At 42.4% G+C, this 22,173-nt stretch overlaps 1 protein-coding gene across 2 annotated transcripts in view; it reads right to left on the bottom strand.

Moving 5' to 3' along the window:
* ALDH18A1 (aldehyde dehydrogenase 18 family member A1) overlaps positions 1-22,173 on the bottom strand; it is a 37,086-nt gene that overhangs the window by 11,656 nt on the left and 3,257 nt on the right. Inside the window, exons 2-11 of one of the 2 annotated variants that reach the window (XM_079794354.1) lie at positions 21,827-21,942; positions 14,819-15,033; positions 9,770-9,919; positions 9,578-9,682; positions 6,064-6,216; positions 5,596-5,686; positions 4,071-4,195; positions 3,080-3,224; positions 2,346-2,419; positions 2,034-2,127 (exon numbers count right to left, since the gene is read on the bottom strand). In XM_079794354.1, the coding sequence (XP_079650480.1) occupies positions 2,034-2,127; positions 2,346-2,419; positions 3,080-3,224; positions 4,071-4,195; positions 5,596-5,686; positions 6,064-6,216; positions 9,578-9,682; positions 9,770-9,919; positions 14,819-15,033; positions 21,827-21,914 (1,240 nt within the window). In that variant the 5' untranslated portion in view covers positions 21,915-21,942. Of the gene's footprint in view, positions 1-2,033; positions 2,128-2,345; positions 2,420-3,079; positions 3,225-4,070; positions 4,196-5,595; positions 5,687-6,057; positions 6,217-9,577; positions 9,683-9,769; positions 9,920-14,818; positions 15,034-21,826; positions 21,943-22,173 lie in introns of both variants that reach the window. The other variant, XM_079794353.1, reaches the window with a different exon arrangement.

A 22,173-nucleotide genomic window follows, 5' to 3' on the forward strand; every position in this document is an offset into this window, starting at 1 on the left:
GAATTTCAAGTTAACAAGTAAAATTTTCTTTAAATTTAAATACAATGGTATGCATGGAGTGATTCTCTGTATATACACATGTTCAAATACATCCATGAATATATACTCAGGAAAACCATATGGAATCCCACATCACAAATCATCACTGTGGTTAATGACATGAGATTATGAAAAATTTCCCTTTCTTTTTAATAACCACAGCCAGCTAGATAATAAAAATATTTATTTTTTTGAGAGGAGAAACCAACCTTATATTAAGAAAAGAAATTAGCCCTAGCTGGTTTGGCTCAGTGGATAGAGCATCGGCCTGTGACTGAAGGGTCCTGGGTTCGATTCCGGTCAAGGGCATGTACCTTGGTTGCGGGTACATCCCCAGTAGGGGGTGTGCAGGAGGCAGCTGATCGATGTTTCTCTCTCATCGATGTTTCTAACTCTCTATCCCTCTCCCTTCCTCTCTGTAAAAAATCAATAAAATATATTTAAAAAAAGAAAAGAAATTAAACCATCATTCTACCAAACAATACCAATATCATTTAACTATATAAGAATGAATTTTCTTCACATTTTCCCGTGTGCTAAAAATCAAGTTTTAATTATAGTGCATGTTAAATGTTACACTCTAGTTTTTCACCTTACAATGCATGTACATTTTCCATGTTGCAAAAATTTAATTACTACTAAATATTTCATTGAGTTGATACAGGTTAATGCACTTAACCACACTTACGTTATCAGACACTCAGGTTGTTTCCAGTTTTCAGTGTGACAAATAATCCTGCTCTAAGAATCGTCACATATAGAGCTGTTTTCTCCTCTTGAAGTATTTTATTGGAATAAATTTCCTGCAATGGGCTTCCTGAGTGAAAGGGGTTACCATGCTCATGATGACCCAGGACTTTGTTCTCAAGCCACCATGTAGTCTCGTGAATTTCCAGAGATAATTGGGATGCTAACCACGAGTCATATGATTTTGAAAAACATTTGTGGGTCTTAATTCTTTTACTTTAAATTAATGGATAGGATGTCATCAAAGATTTCCATTTCTCTACAGGAAGTTCGAAAGCAATGGCTCAAACATGTATTAAGGAATGGAAATAATGTTGTTAAGCCTTGCAAGGTTTCTTTTAAGGGCATAAAACTAACTTGGATGTTTAATTTAAGGCACATTTATTCAAGAGAAAATAAAATAAAAAAATCCCATTAAAACCAATCCCCATTATTTTAGGGTGCCAAAGACAGAGAATTAGGAAAAGGGCGAGACAGAGTGAGGGCCTACCTGGCTCTACATATTTAGTTGTCAGCCATCTCACTCCTCTACCATTAGCACCTTGAGGGCATTTCTGTTGGGGCCTGTTGCTAACCCTGGGCAGACCACACAGTAGGAGATGAGCTGTCTTTCATTACAGGCTGCATAAACTATTCTATAACTATTTTACAGACACAGTCCATTTGGGTTTAAATCTGGATCTGTCACTGGCCATGGTTTCAGGCATCTGAAAACTGCTTCTTTTCTCCTCTGTAAAATCGGGATAATAAATAGTAGCTACCTCATAGTGCTATATTGCAAAGATAAAATGAGATCCTGTCAGCCCAGCCAGTGTGGCTCAGTGGTTGAGCATCGACCTATGAACCAGGAGGTCACGGTTAGATTCCTGGTCAGGGCACATGAGATTCTGTCTGTTAAGCCCTTAGCACAATGCCTGGCAACACAGAAAACTATGAAGAAATGTTAGCAACTGTTAGCTGAATGTCTAAAATGGTGAGGTCTTTAATCTTTTCTTTTTTTGTCTTGAAATTGCCATAATAGCCATGTAAGGAATGGAAAAAGCTCCTATGGAGGTTGTGCTGGAATATCTTGGAAAGGAGGTGTGTATAATTTGAAAGAGCCCAATGAACATTAACCACCAACCCTCAATAAATAGGATACAGAATATATGACATTTTCTATAACGATCTTGACTTTAGGTAGATTATGATATAAGACTTAAACAAAACCCTGCTTAAAACTGACTCCAAATTGCCAGGTTATTTACCCTCTGCCTCCTCCAAGTCTTTCTTGTTGGCTGACAGGATCTCATCACGATGGTCAGTCAACAGGTCAGCCAGATGATGGATAATCTCTGATCTCTAGAAAAAGATGGAAAATTAAGCAAATATTATTCAAGAAGAATGCATGCCTGCTCCTTTAAATCTACTCTTCTGAGCATGCCAGGCCTTGCTGCTAAACCCAGATAACTCTGGGGGACACGAGGAACAACGGGGGAGATAGCAGGCTTGACTGTGTACTAAACCTCAGCATGATCCACTCTGAAAACAACAGAGCTATCAGCTAGGTTGTTTATTACCTGCTCTGGTTCCAAAGTGGCCAACATCCGTCCTCCCGATCGAGCCATTTCTCCCTGCTGCTCAACAGTAGGGCCTGCAAGCACATTTGCAAATATCAGATCACGGTCAGCGCAGTTCCCTGTCACTATCTCAGCACATGCATAGGTTCCTCACATGCACGGATCATACACTTGGTATCTTGCTATGTCTGTTGCACATACAGAGATCACTCTGACGAGTAAAATGGCAAAAGGATATACCAGATTAACTCAGGCATAAACACAAGAAACTTGCCTGCACTTCTGGGGTAGACAATACAACTCATGTCTCCATCATTCAATTCCACTTTGGCTGACATTTCCTAACAAGTCTACATGTCTGAACATAGATTGTGATGCAGGTCTATCTTTGTGAACACGTGAGAGCACAAACCATATCTTAGGCGTCTCTCATGTTTATTAGTATCTGGCATCCAGCCCAGGCCTAGCACAGTATTTGTTGATAAAATGGTCTTATATTCTTTAACTTAGTGATTTTAGAGAGAATTAGGAGGTCTAATTAGGAAGGTTAGATAAATTTTATGAAAGCAAAGCAAAATCGTTTTGCAAATAGTGTTCAAAACACCATATTTCCTAACATTGGCACATCAATTTTGTGATCTCTGTTCCCAGAATGAGAGCTCAGCCTGCGGTCCCATCTAAGTCATGGTGTCACTAGCGATCATTGACCACAGGACTCCATGAAGAATACTTACCTGCAGGCTTCACTTCGGAAAAGAAGGTGCCAACTTTCTTTCCCTCTACGATGTCTGTGATGACATGCCCAGACACTTTCGGGTGGGTTCCATTGGCAATAACCACCGAAGTGCCACCCTGCAAAGCCCAGAGGGCCGCTTTCACCTAGAGGAGAGGTTAGACCCAAAGATGAGACTCAGACCTTTGCAGGGTCTTGTCACCCGCACTTTAAATTTGCAAAAGATTTAAAATACAATGTGATGCGGAGCAATTTAAGAATACAAAGGACCGTTTCAGAAGCTCCGAAAACACACCCAGCCCATCACTCTTTCCAGTCCAACCGTGGCGTGTGCTGCCTAAAGGTGAACCAATCTGCCCTTCCTGCTCAGCGTTCCCTCTCCAAGACTCTACACTGGGACTCCCCATGTCCACATCTGCCGCACTGAGCCTCAACTCAGTGTCCCGCCGGGTGTCTGGCCAAGTCTGAAGCTGAGTACTTTTAGCTTTTGTGAATGGGGCTTTTGTCCTCACCTCTACCATTGCTACATATGAGGCTGTACCTTAAGGCATAACTTCTTAGAAAAATTAATGGGAGACAAGAATTTTTGCAAGATGTCATCAAAAAATATTTGAGCTGATAACATTAGAAGATTTATGAATTATGAAAACTATACAGACCTTGCCCTTAAGGAGTTTACAATATGAATAGCCTTTATATAATATAGAATATTAATAAAAAAGCATACACAAACATGACTCAATACAGGTACACAATATTTTTGCACTCGCTTGCTTTTTTCTCGATTCCTTTATTCTAATGCTAACTGTGTTGAGTCACACTCGACATCTGAGTGCAAAAGGTTAAGCCTATATTTAGATATGTGCATATGTAATTGTGTTATGTGCCTAGCATGTGCACCATTAGCCTGTAAAGAATTACAAAAGTAAAAATGATAAAATGGTATTTTGGCTTTATAAATGTTACAGGCGGTAAAGGCACCAGATTCTTACCTTGGCTTCCATGCCACCCATTCCCACTCTTGACTTGGTGCCAAATGTCACAGACTGCTGATCTCCAGGATAGAATGTGTCAATGAGCTTTGCATCATCTGACCCTGGGGGGCTGTCAAAGAGGCCTAAAAAGTAAACAAGAGTCAGTCATACTGCTTTAATGGAAGTAAATGTCCCTCAAGAGAGGCCTCCCAGGCACTGCCAACCACTCTGTACTTAACCCATCCAGAAGGATTCTGCTGTTCCATCAGCTCTACCCAGGAAGGAGGATGGGGGATTCCGGGAGTCCACCCCCCTGAGGAACAGCTCCAGGACGCACCTTGCATACTTTATTACCAGCTTGGTAAGTGAATGTTTGCCAGCATCAGAGCATGGACCATGTCCTTGGCACAGGTTATTCTGCCTAGGGGGTGGGCTGGGTACTAAACTGGCTTTTCTGACTTCCTGGGAATGTAATGGGGAGCTTTGCGGATCCTGTAGATTTGGCCTGTTTTTGACACAGCTCATGTTCTTTACGGGTCAAAATGTAAATGGGTACAACTCAGCAAAGTGGAAGAGTGAATGGAGAGTCAAACTGGAGCCACGAGGGGCCCCTCCCTGAGAAGGGAAAAAGGGAGTAATACATAATCCAAGGTGGCCAGACAGCCTGGATTTTCTGCAGTGGCTCCAATTTAAAATGGTATGTCTCATGAATTATATTAAAAACTGAAAGTGATAAAAAATAAGATGATGTACCACTCCACACCACTAGGATGGCTATAATAAAAAAGGCAGATGACAAGAGGTAAGTGTTGTGGATGTGGAGAAACAAGAGCCCTTGTCTACTGTGAGTGGGATTGTAAAAGGGTGCATTTTGTACCATTCTGGAAATGGTTTGCATGGCTAAATGGTATATACATGGTTTGAAAAACAGTCTGGCACTTCTTTCAAAGAGTTACACCTTATGATCCAACAATTCTGCTCCTCAGTAAAATAAAAAATACATCCATACTAACACTTGTACATAAAGGTTCAAAGCAGCATTAGTGTATGGTTCCATTTATATAAAATGTCCAGAACAGGCAAATCAACAGAGACCATGCAGACTGAGGGTTGCGTGGGGTTGGAGAGTCTCTGGGGAAGTGAACAGTGACTACTAATGGGGATGGGATTCTTGTGGTGGGGATAAAAATGTTCTAAAATTGTGGTGAGGGTTGAAAAACTGTATGAAGACACTAAAAATCACTGGATTGTAAACTTTAAACAGGTGAATGGTATGGTCTGTGAATTAATTCTCCATAAAGCTGTTATAAAAAACAAAATGAAAGTGCTGGAAAACGACAATCTTTCAGCATTTAAACTGCATCTCCCAGACTCCCCCACCTTCTTCTGAGCCATAAAAAGCCTTCATCACACCACATGGCTCAGAAAATAATGTTCCATAGAAAAAAAGATCAGAAGGACTCAAAGAAAGAGGGAAACCCATGCTCACACATGTCGTATTTACAACAAAGGCTGGATAAAAGGAAAAGGCGTTACTTTGTACCTTCTACATCTGAAAGAACAATCAAGAGGTCAGTTTTCATTTCCACAGCCAGCCGGGCAGCCAAGCTGTCATTATCTTTGACACTAATAACCTGGAATGCAGGTGAAAAGTCATGAGTGAACTACACAGTTCAAAAGGAAGTTCACAGAAACGCTCAGCCAGGCTCCGCAGGCCCCCTGTCTGCAGAACACCATCCCTCTGGCAACCCCCCTTACCAAACATGCACCCTTCTATCCACTGACATACACAAGCCATGCTCACAGCAGCAGCTTCAATCGCGATCACACCTAACCCCGTTGAAGGAAACCCTCCGACTCCAGGAGAGCTTATGCCCCACTGGTCAGGACACCACTCACTCCCAATTTCCACCTCGTTAGAACCAGACTTCCGGTGTTAGTACATGCAGCACCGTGTGGCGTTAGTGTCTCTGGCATGCTCGACCCTTCGGAGCATTTTACCCACATTTACCCCCTGGAGATCACTATTGGGCTCAGCTGGGGGGACAACAGCGTCATTTGTGTTGACAATGGGGACGATGTTCATTCGGAGGAGCTCATGAAGTGTTCCATTGAGATTCCGGCGCTTCTGTTCATCGTGGAAATCCAAATTGGTCACCAAAATCTAAAAGGTTTAAAGAGATCAAAAACACAGGGGGGAGAAAAATGATGAAATTACTAGGTATAGCTTACAAAAGATGCTAAGACTGGAGAAGTTAAACATCAGGATTCTGCAATCCTACACAGATTGGAATGTAACACACATCTTTGATGCCTACTCAATTATTCTAGATATGAGGAAAAAGTTAGAATGACTTGGAAGATCAGGACTTCTTGTAAAAGTACTTTAATTCTCAGGGCACTACCAAATCTCACCCATTTACAAAATTAAGAAAAATGAATGTATCTACTTGGGAGTGCTTTTGGGGAAAGTAATGACTGTCATTAACTTCTAAAATATCTTTGTATCCTAGCATCTGATTCAGGCATAGAAACATTTGCTGAGCGAATGAATGAATGGTTTTCCCTGCTGGGAAGTGTCTGAGATAAAAGGAAATAGGGCTGTGTCATCACTGTTCTCGCTCTGCGGCCGACCACTACTGGAGTTTAAAGACTGTGAGAGCATGTGGGGCTAATCTGAGAGGTGTATGGAGGTGACTCTTTAGTCACACACTGAAGGAAGGGCTAAATGTAACTTTGTTCAGGGCAGGGGATGAGCATACGCTGCTCAGAGGTAGAGTGGAGAGCTGGTGGTCAGCTCTGCTTCCCTGCCTGAATCCAAGTTTTCAGCAGGGTTTAGCAGGGGAGAGAGGTAAAGGCAGATGGTGTCAAGAAACTAAATGGCAACAAACCCTGAAGCTCATGAAAAAACGTTTCACCAAAAACCCTCTGATGGTAAGGAAGGGGGCTCTTGTGGTGAAAGGCAGGCTGAAGTAGGAAGGTTGGAGGCAGGTGGTCAAGGAGGAAGGGGCTAAACACTGGGAAAGGCTGAGCCCTGAACTGGGGTTGGGCAATGGTAACTAAGGTAACAGCAGCCTGAATGACATACAAAATGTGAGTGAAGAAGACCAAATGGTAATGTCTAAGGGAAATAATTCACTCACTCATTCCATAGAATATTTATTGAGTACTTCTGGAATGCCAGGCCCTGTACCAGCTGCTGGGATGGAGAATAAAAACGTTGAGGGTTTGGGTAAGATGGAATAGGGCCTGTTTTTATATGGATATAGATCATGAACTCCTCTTCAGAAAAGCTTAGTCCTGTAGGAAACAGGTCAGAGTCAAAGGCAAACAATGGATTCTAGTCCTGGTGGTGAAAGGTCAAACAATAAAAGTAACCACATGTATGTAGGAGAGGCAAGCAGAAGGTATAAAGGTCCAGGGAAAATACCTATTGCTCAAACAACTGAACACGCAAGAGAGAGGAGACAAGAGCCCTAAGAGAGAAAAGTATGTGCCTGGAGGACAACCTGTTACCATGCAAACCAGTGTCACGTCTATGAAGAAAAAATAAGCTGCTTTACTTGTTTAAGTCTTTCACTTGACAACTTACTGGAGATTTCCACAGCCCCTGAAAATGGTCTTCAAACGAGATTAGTAAAGAAAACAAGGAACCACAGGCTAAGGTACAAAGGGCAAAGACTTCTGGTAGGTAAGATCAGTGGGGAAGGCAAAGGAAGGGGCCCAGGGCGGATGCTTGCTGGAAAGTGGAGGGGGCAGAACTCTTTCTTCACATCAACATTAATGGAAACGATGGTTACTGTGCACTGACTTTTAATGACTTTCATTAAAAAAAAAAGTCTAATCAGTGTGGCTCAGTGACTGTTGACCCATGCACCAAGAGATTGCTGGTTTGATTCCCGGTCAGGGCACATGTCCAGTTTGCAGGCATGATCCACAGTAGGGGGCGTGCAAGAGGCAGCTGATCAAAGTTTCTCTCTCTTTGGTGCTTCTATCTCTCTCTCCGTCTCCTTTCTTCTCTCTCTAACAGCAATAAAAACATATTAAAAAACCAACAACTGCCTGGCCGGCGTGGCTCAGTGGTTGAGTGTGAACCTATGAACCAAGAGGTCCCAGTTCGATTCTCAGTCAGGGCACATGCCTGGGTTTTGGCCTCGATCCCTAGTAGGGGGCATGCAGGGGGCAGCTGATCAATGATTCTCTCGTCGTTGATGTTTCTCTCTCTCTCTTCCTCTCTGCAATCAATAAAAATATATTTTAAAAAAACACATACCAAAAAACCAACAACTGAAACACCTAAAACCCCCCCCCCAAAAAAAAAACAAACCTGGGAAAAAGCAAAACAAAACAAAAACATAGTTCCTGGATGTAAGTTTCCTCATTTGGCTCCAGGCATTTTAAAAAAATTAAAGACTAAGACTGTCATGGGATTATAGCAGAGAAGAACTGATAATAAAAGGGGACAGAAATTGAGATTTCCATTGTATTTATGCTAACAGGAAAAAACACACACAAAAACCACAAAAGCTAAGATGACAGAGAGTGGGATCTCCAGCCACAGGAAACAGGTGGGTAAGTCCACACCTTTCTGTTTCAGCTCACTTTTTCAAGGACACTCTAGTATAATTCCAGAACATCACTGAATAACAACTGTGAAAATGAGGAGGACACAAAGCAATGGGAAGTGAAAGATGCACATATATCATCACCTGTGTAAAATAACCCGTGTAAGTGATCAGAGGCAGCAAGGGCGTCTGAAAAGAATAACCTGGGGAGTTAGATTATTTTCAGTTGTTTTGTGAAGTGACCATTCAGTTGTTTCGTGATATTTAGATCTTTCTATTCAGTGTGTAGATGTTTAGTTGATGAAAAATACAATTTATTAAAATTCTGGAAATTTAGGTAAAAAATAAATAAGGTAGGAAGAAGGTTCTAGAACATTCAGAGGTAATCACTAAACATTTCTAAATTCCATGGAGACTGGAACCATGGCTGACTTGTTCACCACAGTATCCCCAATGCTTAACAGATTCCTTGGTACACCATAGGTACCCCAAAAATATCTGCTGAATGAATAAAAACCTAACCAACCACCAACATTCCTTTTTACCTTCAATGCTTAGCAGGTATCTAAGGCAACCACTACCAAGTGAAGCAAGCCAATGAAATAAAGATATCTATCTTCAGAAGAATTAGCAGCTGCAGCCCTAAGAGGTACTAGTATAACAACCAGAGCTAACACTTGTTATTAAACACTGCATTACATGTTTTTCATGTAGTATTTTCTCAGTAAGCCCATCCAAAAACCCTGACATTGGCACTGATATTATCCTCATTTTCCAGAGGAAGAGACTGAGGCACAAAAAGGTTAGATTGAAAGAGTTTCTCCAGATCTCCCAACTAGCAAGTGCTGAAGCCCAGACTGTCTCCTGGTGGTCTGCTCCACAGCCCTGCTCATGATCTTCTTGCTCCACGGGAATCACCCTCACAGGTCCCATGCCCCCTTGCAAAGGCCAGCCTCTCACCTGGGCAGCACAGATGCTGTACTGGGTAAACATGGCTTCATACAAGGCCATCAGTCCACTCTGTCCCGCAGCTGCACAGGCTCGGGCTTCTAAGACAGGAATTGCCTGGAACACACCAACAGACAAGGTGTAGTTGAGAGAGAGGGAAGGAGGGCTGAGGGCCCATTCCAAGGGGTGGGAAGCAGCACTCACCATCTCCTTCAGCTGGTTCTGCCCCGAGTGCAGGGCCTGCCTCACGCTCTGAGACAGAAGGATCTCATGGCGCAAGCGTTGCTTGCCGAAAGCTACGGCTCCACTAGTTACCAGCATCATCTCTCGGCCTTGATTCTGTAGCACTGACACCTGACAGTGAGGAACAAAAAGGCACCACAAGTCACTTGTAACATCTCTTTCCTCTCTTTACAAGAAATGCAGGTAAGATGGACAACTGAATGGATCTCAAATGCTGGTTTATGGACCAGCCCTGGGCTGGTCCTGGGAAGAATCACCCAAGTTGCTTGGTAAAAATATAGATTCCTACATGCTGACTCAAATCTGGTAAGCAGGTAGCAGACAGAAATCAGAAGTTTTAAATAAGGGATTCTGGTGTGTAGCCAGGTTTGGCATCTACAGGGCTTGATGGTGTCTGTTGTAGTTTGGTCTCTGCAGAAGGCCTAGTTGTTACAGGAAACAAGGCCAGAAGAAAAGTTTGGATAAGCTTAGCGGATGAATTCAAATCCTAAAGGGGTATGTCTGCTATGGTCACCTGTGGCTGGACCAGAGACAGGTGCTCACCCTGTTAGGCTCTGTCTGCCCAGGACCCAGCCCTTTTCCCCCTACCTTGGACAGATCCACAAGAAAGAATCAAGGAGTCAAGATGCAAATACAGTCAATATTTCTAACCTGTCCTTTATTCCTGATGCTTGGAACCCTTTAACCTGGTTCAGGAACTCACAAAGTTATTTTAAAAAATAATGTTTTACCACAGAAAGTCTCATACTTAACCAAAGTGGTGAACAGTATTATGAATTCAAACGTACTCATCACCCCTCTTCAACAACGATCTCTTATGGACAATATCTCACTTTCCAATACTCCTTGTATAGTTCCACCATTATTTCAATACAAATCCCAAGGCCCCAGACATATAATTTCACCTGTAAATACTCTAGCAGTAATTGCTAAAAGACAGGGAATATACAGGGTGTACCCAAAAATGTATATACACTTTGAATAATTATATATTCCAATGGGTTAAATATGAAAAGAAAGAAACATCAATTGAGCTATCAGCTGTTAAAGTGTGTATACATTTGTTGGGGACATGCTATACATATATATACATCCATAAAACCACTGTCATCTAAAACATTTAAGTAATTCATTAATTATCAAGTCAGTGTTCACAATTCTTCATTTTTTTCAGGTTGCTCAAACTGAGATATAAATTTAAGCCCATATATTGCAATTAACTGAAATATCTCTTACATCTCTTTTAATCCACAGGTGTACCCCCACCCGCCCCCCCTCACTATTTTTTGTTAAAGAATTGATGTTGTTTGTCCTTCAGAGTTTCCCAGCCTCAATTTTTCTGCTTGTGTCCCTGTGGTGTAAGTTTGTTTGTTTTTAAATATGTTTTTATTGATTTCAGAGAAGGAGAAAGAGATAGAAACATCAATGAGAGACAATTATTGATTGGCTGACTCCTGCATGCCCCCTACTGGGGATTAAGCCTGCAATCTGGATGTGCCCTAATGGGGAATCAAACTGTGACCTCTGGGTTCATAGGTCAATACTCAACCACTGACCCACACTGGTGGGGCCTGTGGTGTAAGTTTAATGCCGTATTTTATATTCCTACTAGAGGCCCAGTGCATGAAATTTGTGCACGGGGGGGGGGGGGTGTCCCTCAGCCCAGCCTGCACCCTCTCCAATCTGGGAGCCCTTGGGGAATGTCCAACTGCCCATTTAGGCCCAATCCAGGTAGGATCAGGCCTAAACGGGCAGTCAGACAGCCCCCTCACAATCCAGGACTGCTGGCTCCCAACTGCTCGCCTGCCTTCCTTCCTGATTGCCCCTAACCACTTCTGCCTGCCAGCCTGATCACCCCTAACCAATCCCCTGCCAGCCTGATTGATGTCTAACTGCTCCCTTGCCAGCCTGTTTGCCCCTAACGGCCCTCTCCTGCAGGCCTGGTCACCCCTAACGGCCCTCTCCTGCAGGCCTGGTCACCCCCAACTGCTCTCCCCTGCAGGCTTGGGTCCCCCCCACAACTGCCCTTCCCTGCAGGCCCGGTCACCCTCAACTTCCCTCCTTTGCCAGCCTGGTCACCCCTAACTGCCCTCTCCTGCCCCCAACTGCCCTCCCTTGCAGGCCTGGTCCCTCCCAACTATCCTCCCCTGCTGGCCATCTTGTGGCAGCCATCTTGTGTCCACATGGAGGCAGCCATCTTGTGTGTTGGAGTGACAGTAAATTTGCATATTATTATTTTATTAGATAGGATAAACTGCTACTAGGTATGGAGGCTTGATTTGTTTTGTCAAGAATTTATAGGTCATGGTGTCCATCAAGGGAATACATATTTCCTGGTTATCTTTCTTTTTGTGATGTTAACCGCTATTTATGATCGTCACTAAGATCTCTATTAATTATTAGGGCTTCAAAAGGCTGACATTCAAATTTATTCATTTTTTTCTTCATTCATAGGCTAAACACTTCCATAAAGGGAAATTTTCCTTCATTAAGTGCTTGGTCACCTTGAGGTATAGTTTGTTTATGAAAGGCAGGACAGATGTGTGCCTCTTTTCCTTTATTTACCAGCTTTTAAAATAACGAGTAGGTCCTCTAGTATCCTCCAAAGATGACCAATGAGTTATTTTAAAGTATCATTATGAATTCATGGATTAAACATACTTCATGTGTTTAAATTTGTTGCAGTAATTATCTCTGCATCTTTGGCCAGTGGAAGCCAAGTTGGCTCCTGCGTCCAGCGAACATGATCAGGTGCTTTGGATGAGACATATTAGCACTGCCCTGATCCAGAAAGTCCTTCCATTAGGTCCATGCATGGTTTCTAGAAGGGGAGCTGGTGACCTAAGAAATCATTACCAGGTTCTCCCCACTGTTTCAACTTTCTCTTTTGCTCAAAATCTTCAAACTGCTTTTGAGATTGGACCCCAATTCCTCTACCTTGCCAAAGCCCTGCCTGATGGAATGATCCACTTCCCATTCTCCCTGAAGAGATCATTGCCACTGCTCACAAACTCCTCCCTCCCTGTCCCCCATGTGGGATCAACCTGCAGAGCCTCTTCTTCTAAGAAGCACTGGCTGCACAACTCCGGGGGCACCACTCACACTGTGCACTCAGCGGATGGAATAGTTCCCCTCTGTTGGTGCAAATCCAGCCAGGTGTAAAGGCCCAGGCTGAGTCCCAGCTCTCCTAGGAAGCCCCAAGAATAACCACACTGTCATTTGACTTTCCCATCTCTGGACCCATCAGTGACTGTCATTTGGGCCCACTCATTTGAATACTTACTGCCTTAAACAATCACCTAATTGTTTCAGGAGTCCCAGTCCTGGCTCCCCAAGCCCCCCAAAATGTAGCCCTTACACAAATATTTGTTAAGCTGAATTGATTTCATGGACTCAATTTGGGAGGAAGATTTGATCATTGCTCAATAGAGAAAATATAAGAAGATGCCATTAAATTTCAGGTTAGCAGTTTCCTAATACCAGCTCCTCAATAAAGTTATTATAAACTGAAAACATGGTTATATATGATTGAGGTGAGTTACAGCCAGAGTGGAAAAGCTCTAGCTTTAGCTCCAGGATGCCTGGTGTCTGGTTTTGACTTTGGTCAGGCACTGGCAAACCAGGGCCTACAGGTCAAATCTGTCCTGCACCAGTTTTTATAAACAAATCTTTACTGGAACCAGCCATGCTCATTAATTTACATATCGTCTAAGGTGGCTTTCATGCTACAACAGCAGAACTGAGAAGCTGAGACACAGACATAGCCTACAAAGCCTAAAACATTATCTGCCTTTTGCAGAAAAAATTTGCTGAACCTTGCTCTCAGCAAAGATAAGGGTAGTGGGATTTGTGACACGTTTAAAGTCCAAAATTCCTACTGTCAACCCCCAAGGTCAGTTTCTTTACTGATAATCTGTGGTCGGCCTGGCGTGATTGCATGACCAGTGGAGCATTAAATCCCCACCGGAAACTTCTGTGTTGAGCCTTCTAAAGCCAATATTCCTTACACAGATATCCTGTGACTCAATCTGGAGACTAAGTGTTGTCCCTGTCTCTCAGACCCCCACTGTTTATTTGCACTCTCTCTCCTACTGCCTGTATTCTTTGCCTTAAATGAAAGCCTTACATGGGTATTCTCTGTGGAGTCTGGTGAGTCCTTTTTAAATATCTGGCCTTGGAAAACCCTATTTAGTTCAAGATTATTGGGCTAATTAAAAAAGAAAAAGCCCAGCAAAACAGGAAAAAGCTCAATATTTACACACATCCCCCCGAGTTCTCAACCCTAACTATATATTAGAGTCACCTGGGAAACTTTAAAAACAATGGTGCTTGAGCCCCACCCCAGAGACACATCCTATAACAAAAGCCTAATATGCTAAGTGTCTGACCATTTGACCAGTAGCTATGACATGCACTGACCACCAGGGGGCAGATGCTCCAACCAGTAGGTTAGCTTGCTGCTGGGGTCCAGCCGATAGGGACTGGGTGAGATGTGTTGGACACACCCCGGAGCCCTCTCTGGCCCCAATTGTGCACCGGTGGGGTCCCTTGGCCTGGCCTGCACCCTCTCACAATCCAGGATCCCTCAGGGGATGTTGGAGAGCCAGTTTTGGCCCAATCTGCACAGGCCAGGCCCCAGGGACCCCACTGGTGCACAAATCCGTGCACCGGGCCTCTAGTATTAAATGATTGAGTGTGCAGCCCTGGCATCTCCAGGTCCTGAGAATTTTAATGTGCAGCAGGATTGAGAATCACTGACATGTACAGCTCCTGGTCACTAAGAAGCCCAAGAGATGAACTGCAGAATCAGCTCTTCTCCTTGACATCCCCTTTGCTTACTGTAGGATGATATCTCCCACTGGCACCTTCAGTGAGAAAGGGAGTTTTCAGATTAGGTTAAATCTATTACACTCAAATCAAGATTATTTGTACAAGCTGATAAACCTGAACTGACAGCTTAAAAACCCTATTTTATTTTGGTTCAGTAGAATTTTCCATCTTGGCAATTACCTGCTCAACAATAGATGCCAGGCGTCCCAGTGCCAGGCCACATTCATCCCCTCGGGTCACCACGGCGCTTCCAAGTTTCACCACGATTCTCTTGGCATGCTTCAGCTCACTGCGGTGGGCAAAAGACTTGCCATGTGCGCGACTAAGGGGTACAGTGATAAATGGGATGTTGCTCCAAGAACGGATATTTCTGATGGTTGAAGGCTGGACAGGATCTGTAGCCCCCAAACAAAGTTGAATGAAAAAAAGAAGGGGAAAAAAAGGAAAAGAAAAACACAATATATTGTCTTATTAAAAAGATATATGCACAGTATTAACCAGTTTAGCCATCAAAAAATAGCTTTATCATTCTTAAGCAAGTAAAACCAGTATATCAAAAGTCATATCTAGCATGTACCCACTACACAGATCACAGGTACACTCAAACACTGCTGGTGAAGAGTTCAAACAAAACGATCTTTCCTGAAGATGTGTTGGCAAAATATATTAAAAACCTTAAAAATTTTCGCAAATCTTTCCTCTGGCTGGTGTGGCTCAGTTGGTTGGGTATCGTCCTGCAAACTGAAAGGTTGCAGGTTTGATTCCAGGTCAGGGCACATGCCCAGGTTTCAGGCTCAATCCTGAGTAGGGGGCGTGTGAGAGGCAGCTGGTTGAAGTTTCACTCTCACATTTATGTTTCTCTTTCTCTCTCCCCCTCCCTCTCTTCTCTCTCTAAAAATCAATTAAAAAAATGTTTTCATCCAGCAATTCCACATTCAGAAATTTATTATAAGAACCTACTCAGAGATCAAAACAAAGAGATTCATCAGAAGGCTGTTCACCAGTGTTATTTATAATAGGAAAAATTGGCAGGTAAATGTCTGAAAAAAGGGGAGATGGATTAATAAACATTTTTAGATTTTTAATAAAACAGGAAAATGCTCATGGTATGTTCCCTAGACATGTCTAAATGCATAGAAAAAAGATGCAGAAAATAAATCAAAATGATTGAGTGATTTAATTTTCTTCTTTATTCCTATCTATGTTTCCCAAATTTATGCAGTAAAAATGCATTGCTTTCATAATAAAAATACAGTATATGTGCTTTAAAAGCCACAATACTATAAAAAGACAGTGAGTCTGATTAGCAAAGACAATTAAGAGCAAAGTAATTAGTAGGAGTAATAAAAAATTACAACTAATCTAGCTACAAAGTTCCTCTCTGACAAGGCAGCATGAATCCAGGTTTCTGTAATGAAAAAAGGAACTGGACAGCTTTCTGAAGGAAGAGTAATGTTGGAGTCAGACATTTTGTTTCTATCCCTTGGGTCATACGCCCCTAACAACCCTTACTGATTCCTTTTTTTTGGGGTGGGGGTGGGGAGGGGTGCCAGGGGAGTAAAACTGTACAAGATTTCTAAGGAGGCAAAACAAAAACAACAAAATCTTACCAATTACCCATGTGCCCTCTCTCACAAATTAGGAGGTTTCCTGTTCTAGCAGAATACACTGCCACCAGTCAAAAGACTGCAGTTCCCAGACTTTCTTGCTCACCTAGACATGGCCATGTGACTAAGTTCTGGTTAACACAATACATATGAAAATGCTAGGTGGGACTTCAAGGAATTTCCTTAAATAGAAAAGAGCTTCCTGCGTGAGATTTGAACCCACGGCTGCCTGATTTCAGGCGGCCAACAACCACATCTATTTGTGCCAATTCATGGCTATTATTTATTCCCAGATAAATCAAGGTGCAACAGCTCAGAGCCCTCCAATTACTCTACACATAGAACCATTCTGCCTCTTAGAGTCTCCTCTCCTTCCTACCCAATGCTATTTAACTACTGATGCCTTTTTGACGGAAATTACATTAAAGGTGAACAAAAAAATGTAAAAAAGGAAAAATGCTTCCTTCTTCCCTTTGTCCATCCTGCTGCTTGGAACGTGGGGATGAAGGCTGTAGCTCAAACATCCACTGTGGACCATAGAAAACATGGTAGAACTGTGAGGCAAAAAGAGCGTGGAGGCCTGATGATTTCACGTACTACCTGGAAGCCCTGGACTGCCTCCCTTCTTTTAGGACCCCCGGCTTCTCTCAAGGGAAAGAGAGAGAAACAGATTTCTATCCTGGATGAGCCATTATGTTTTGGGTTTCCTGTTACCTGCCCCTGACCTAATTGTACCGAACACAGAAGCAGAATGAGGGCATAGGCAGAAGGGCAGGAGAGGCCTGCACGGGGAAGAGAAGCTGGCTGTGGACGTGAGTTGTTGACAGGTGGTCTCACTCACCGCGAATGGACTTTCACTTGGTGGGATTCCAGATTGTAAGAAGCAAGACAACTTGGGCAACAGGCAACACAGGCTCTCAGCAGACTAAACTTTAGGCATTGCCTCCCCACACCAAGAGCTCTCTGTATCATTACAGGCATTAATGAGTTACTAAAAGAAGCATTCCAAGCCACCTTTTGGACCATTCTTCTATAATTGTACTATTATAGAATAACTTCCTCCACTTGAATCAAACATTATTACCTCCATTTATATTTACAGATTTTCCCTAGACCCACTGCCTCTATCTCCTGACCACGGACCACTGACTGTAATCCAGCTCCTAGCCTTTTCTCTAAGCTGTAACAATGGTGGGTACAGCAGGCAGTCTTATTCTTGTGGACCAGGAGATCATTGTGTTCTCCTCCCTCTCTGCCTCCTTCACACACAAACCTTCCCTCTCTTAAATAATCACTTTTTAAAGTGACTATGTTTCAAGTCTGCTGAAGATACCAGAAAGATAACATGGTCTCCTTTCATAATGGGCTTGCAGTCCAGTTGCTGGCAGAAAGCTGCTCAGTAAGTCCATCATCTGGGATACACTTGGCGCTTGGCACCCTGGCTAACAGGTAGTTCTCTCTTCCTGCTGAGGGATCCCAGAGACCAAAGGACTGTTTGCTGTTGGGCCTAAGTTCCCTGGAGAGCTCCCTTTCTTCATTAGGTTCATCAACATAGGGACCCTGGCTCAGTCTTCAAGGATATTACCTATCCTAAGCAATATATACACCTAAGTCTAAGCTTAAAAGTTGTATACGTAACAGTCTGGCCTCGCTGACCTGACAGAGAAAGAGGTGGTAGAGGAAGAGACTTACTCCCCTGGGGTTTGGCCCTGGGATCATCAGTGGCTGCAGAGCTCTGAGTTACACCCAGGTATCATGTACCCTTACAGCTCTCAGACCAGGCCTGCTGGCTATCTTTCTCTCCTGTCACTGCAGGGCATGTCCTGTCCTGGAAGTGTGCTGACATGGGTGGGGCAGCCTGAGAGGGCACCTCAGAGACACAAGTAGTAGCACACATGTCAGTTCAGGTGATCAGATGACAGAAACCAATCAGAATCAGTCAGGCCAGGTTAGCATGAATGAGACACCTGATACAAAGCCTGTATCAGCAGAGGGTGGCTGGGCTCGGTGCCAGGCAGTCAAGGGTCGCTCTGGCTGCTGGCAACTGGGTCACAGCAGATCAGGGCTGACAAGGTTCAAGAGGTCACACAAGGCTTCAAGCACATAAAAGCTCAGTCACATCCAGTGGGCTAGAGCACCAAGGGTAGTTCTAGGGGACCCAGGGCTTTTTGGGTTTCCTGTTTAACAGTGCTCTCACCCTTCCAGATTGACCCTACCTTTCTAGGTGGCATTATTTTATGTTCTGCAGTGCATTATACTTTCAGGGTCCATACTGCAGACTGAGAAGGCCTTGATTACTTTGGAAAAATCTAAGGCTTCTGGATGAGTAATCTCTTTCCATCTTCTAAGGAATCTTTAGGCTCTAAGTCCCAGAGAATAGCCATCACCTCCAAGGAAGTCTGAGGGGCTACTGAGGTGTACGTGTTGGGGGTTGGGGGTAGGGAAGTACTGTAAGGTTGTCCATACTCCTCAAAGGTGCCATGGATCATACTCCAAGGGAGGATAAGCCCTTTACCTTTTCAGCATCAGAGCCCTTATGCCCTGCAATCAATGAGGCTGTGTCCCAGGCCTGAACAAGAAGGAACTCTGACATTATTTCTTTCTCCCTTCCTGGCTTTCCACTTCCCTCTGTGTTTGTATCTATATGCTTTCTCAATTTGCCCTTTTAATTTCTTTAGTTCTCTTCTGCTTACCATGGTCAGTGAACACAGGGCTCTAGGCCCCAGAAAAATCTGGATACAAATATAGAAAAATAAATCTAGGCACAAGATCAGAAAGTGCCTCCTTCTGTGAATGAGGCTACTGAGAATAAACAGTATCACCAATAAAAATACTGACATGAATACTTACTACATACCAAGAGCTGTGTTAACTATTCATACACCTTTATAGGGTAGAGGATATATAAAAGGTCAAGTGTAGACTCTGGAGCCAGACTGCCTAGGTTGGAATCTCAACTGTCCACTTACTTACTGTAACCTTTACCTATCACATAAAGTTGTGAGGGAAGGAAAGAGTTAATGCACTAAGGGACTGACACAAAATAAACATTCAAGTATTGGCTGTTTTTATAAAAAAGTGTTAGCTATCATTGTCATCATCATCATCATCATCATCTTACTGAATGTTAATGAGTTAATACTCATGGCTTAGGAATTATGAGTTAGTTATCATTAGCCTCATTTTACAAATAAGGGAACCAAGGCCCAGAGAAGTTGAGTAACTCACCAACATTACCAGATTATAAAAATGGCCTCAATACTTGAAGCTTCTCTCACCAACAGGTGGAGTCTATTTTCCCACCCCTTGAATCTGAGCTGGCCCTATGACTTGCTCTGACCCCAACCATGATGTGAAGAAGCCATGGATAGCCTGCTGGAGGATGAGAGACCACATGGAAAAGAGATGATCTATCATCCCAGCAGAGCCCTCACCCTCACCCCCATCCCCGCCCTCAACAATCAGCCCTGAGCCAATGTGAAAACTAACACAGACACAGAACCACTGTGCAGCTGAGCCCAGTCCATCATGCCAACCCATAAAATTGTGACCTAACTCCATAGCTGCTGTCACTAAGTTACTTACAAAGCAAGTAGCAGAATTAGTTTTCAAACCCAGGGAGCCTACATCTAGACCTTGACCTCTTCTTTACTAGACTGGGAAATAGAGATTTTTCCAGATGATAATAAGCTTGATTAGTTGATAAGCACGTCTTCTGCAGTAAGGTTTGGAGCCAGACTGTTGATAAGATTTAGGTGTTATCACGGGGATAGCCAATTCAAAATACAATAAACAGTCCTTGAACAAACAGTGTTGCAACAACTACACATCCATAGGCCAAAAAATGAACCTTGCAACAGCTAACCCTCACATCTTCCATAAAAATTAACTCAAAGTGATCATAGACTTAAATGTAAAACTATAAAACTTTTAGAAAAAAAGAAATGAAGAAAATCTAGGGCTATTCAGAGTTCTTAGACTTGACCCCAAAAGTATAATCCATAAAAGAAAAAACTGGTAAATTGGACCTCATCAAAAAATTTTTTAAAAAACCCAAACACAAAAAAGCATAAACAAACTAAAAAACTTTCCTATTAAGAGAATGAAATGAAAAACTACAAACTGGGAGGAAATAGTTCCCAACCACACATCTGACCAAGGACTAGTATCTAAATAATAACTCTCAAAACTCAACAGTAAAAAACTAAACAATTCAATTAAAAATGAGCAAATGACATTTCACTGAAGAGAGTATACAAATGGCAAATAAGCACATGAAAAGATGTTCACCATCATAAGCCATTTAGGGAAAAACAAATTAAAACCACAATGAGATATCATTACACACCTATCAGAATGGATAAAATGAAAACATCATCAAAGTTGGTGAGGATGAAGAGAAAGTGGATCACTCATACATTGCTGGTGTGAATATAAAAAAGTGTGGCAGTTTCTTATAAAACTAACTACCATATGACCCAGCAATTGAACTCTTGGGCATTTATCTCAGACAAATGAAAACTATGTTCACACAAAATCCTGTACTTAAATGTTCATAATAGTCAAACAATGGAAACAACCAGTTGCCCTTCAATGGGTGAATGGGTGAATTAAATACAATTCAATAATAAAAAGGAACCAGTTTACACACACAAATTGAGTAAGTCTCCAGAGAATTTTGCTGAGTTAAAAAAACAAAAAAAGCCATCCCCACTGGTCACATACTGTATAATTTCATTTGTATAAGATTTTGAAATGACAAAACTATAAAAATGGAGAACACACTAGAAGTTGCCAGGGGTTAGAGATAGGGAGGAGGGAGATGGCTTGAAAGGAGAAACCGGAGGATCCTATATCTTGACTCTATCAATGGCAATATCCTGGCTGAGATATTGGGAGAAATGGGTAAAGGGTATAAGGAATGTCTCTGTGTTAATTCTTATAATTGCAAATGAATCTATAATTATCTCAAAATTAAAAATATTTAATTACCAAAAAAGTAATGAACAAAAATAGCCTGTAAAAAATTGGGGGGGGGGGGGGAGAGGGAATGAATATAGATAACACTTTATTTAAACAAATTTTTAAAAACATGTTTTTATTGATTTGAGAGAAAAAGAGAGGGGGAGAGGGAAACATCAATGAGAGAGAAACATCAATTGGCTGCCCCTTTCTGGGGATCGAGCCTGCAACCTGGGCATGTGCCTGGATTGGGAATGGAACCAGTGACCTTTTGGTGCATGGGATGATGCTCACCCAATTGAACCAGGACTAAATTTTCGTTTTCACTTTGAATTATTTATTTATTTGACATACAAAATGTTGTACACAATTAATGTAAACAACTTGATAACTTTGGAGGTAAGTATATATTCATGAAACTATCACCATATTCTATTTCATAAAACTATTATGTCTCCGAGTTTCACTTTATTGATACAAACACTTAGAACATTTCACCACTTGCTTACTGTCTTTGTCCAATTCCACCATTTTATATTTTTTCCCTCCCTTAATACCTTGTTTGAAACACAGGCTGACCAAACTTCCCACATATTTCTGAGTCTCCTATGGTACGTACGAGATCTGGAGAGAGCTGTGGATTGAGCCCAGAGCAGGAGACGCTGGTTGAAGGGCTGGAAGCCAGAGCGGCAGACTTGACTCAACATGTTGCGATGTGGTCACTGATCAAAGTGCCTGCAGAATGCATTTTAAAAAATTGAATAATGAAAAACACTAGACAATTTCCTTTTCCTCTACTTCCCCATACTCAGAATAAAAACTTGACCCTCCTGCTTCAAACTCCTCTGTATTGAGGAAACTCCTACCTCCTCTGTAGAGTGTATAAAAGAGAGAAAAACACAAATGGTTACGTCCTATACTCCAACTCAACCTTTCCCTTCCTAGATTCCCTTAGTTTTTGTGTAA

Source organism: Cnephaeus nilssonii (assembly GCF_951640355.1).
Source record: "Cnephaeus nilssonii genome assembly, chromosome: 16".
In the NCBI taxonomy this organism is placed as follows: Eukaryota; Metazoa; Chordata; class Mammalia; order Chiroptera; family Vespertilionidae; genus Cnephaeus; species Cnephaeus nilssonii.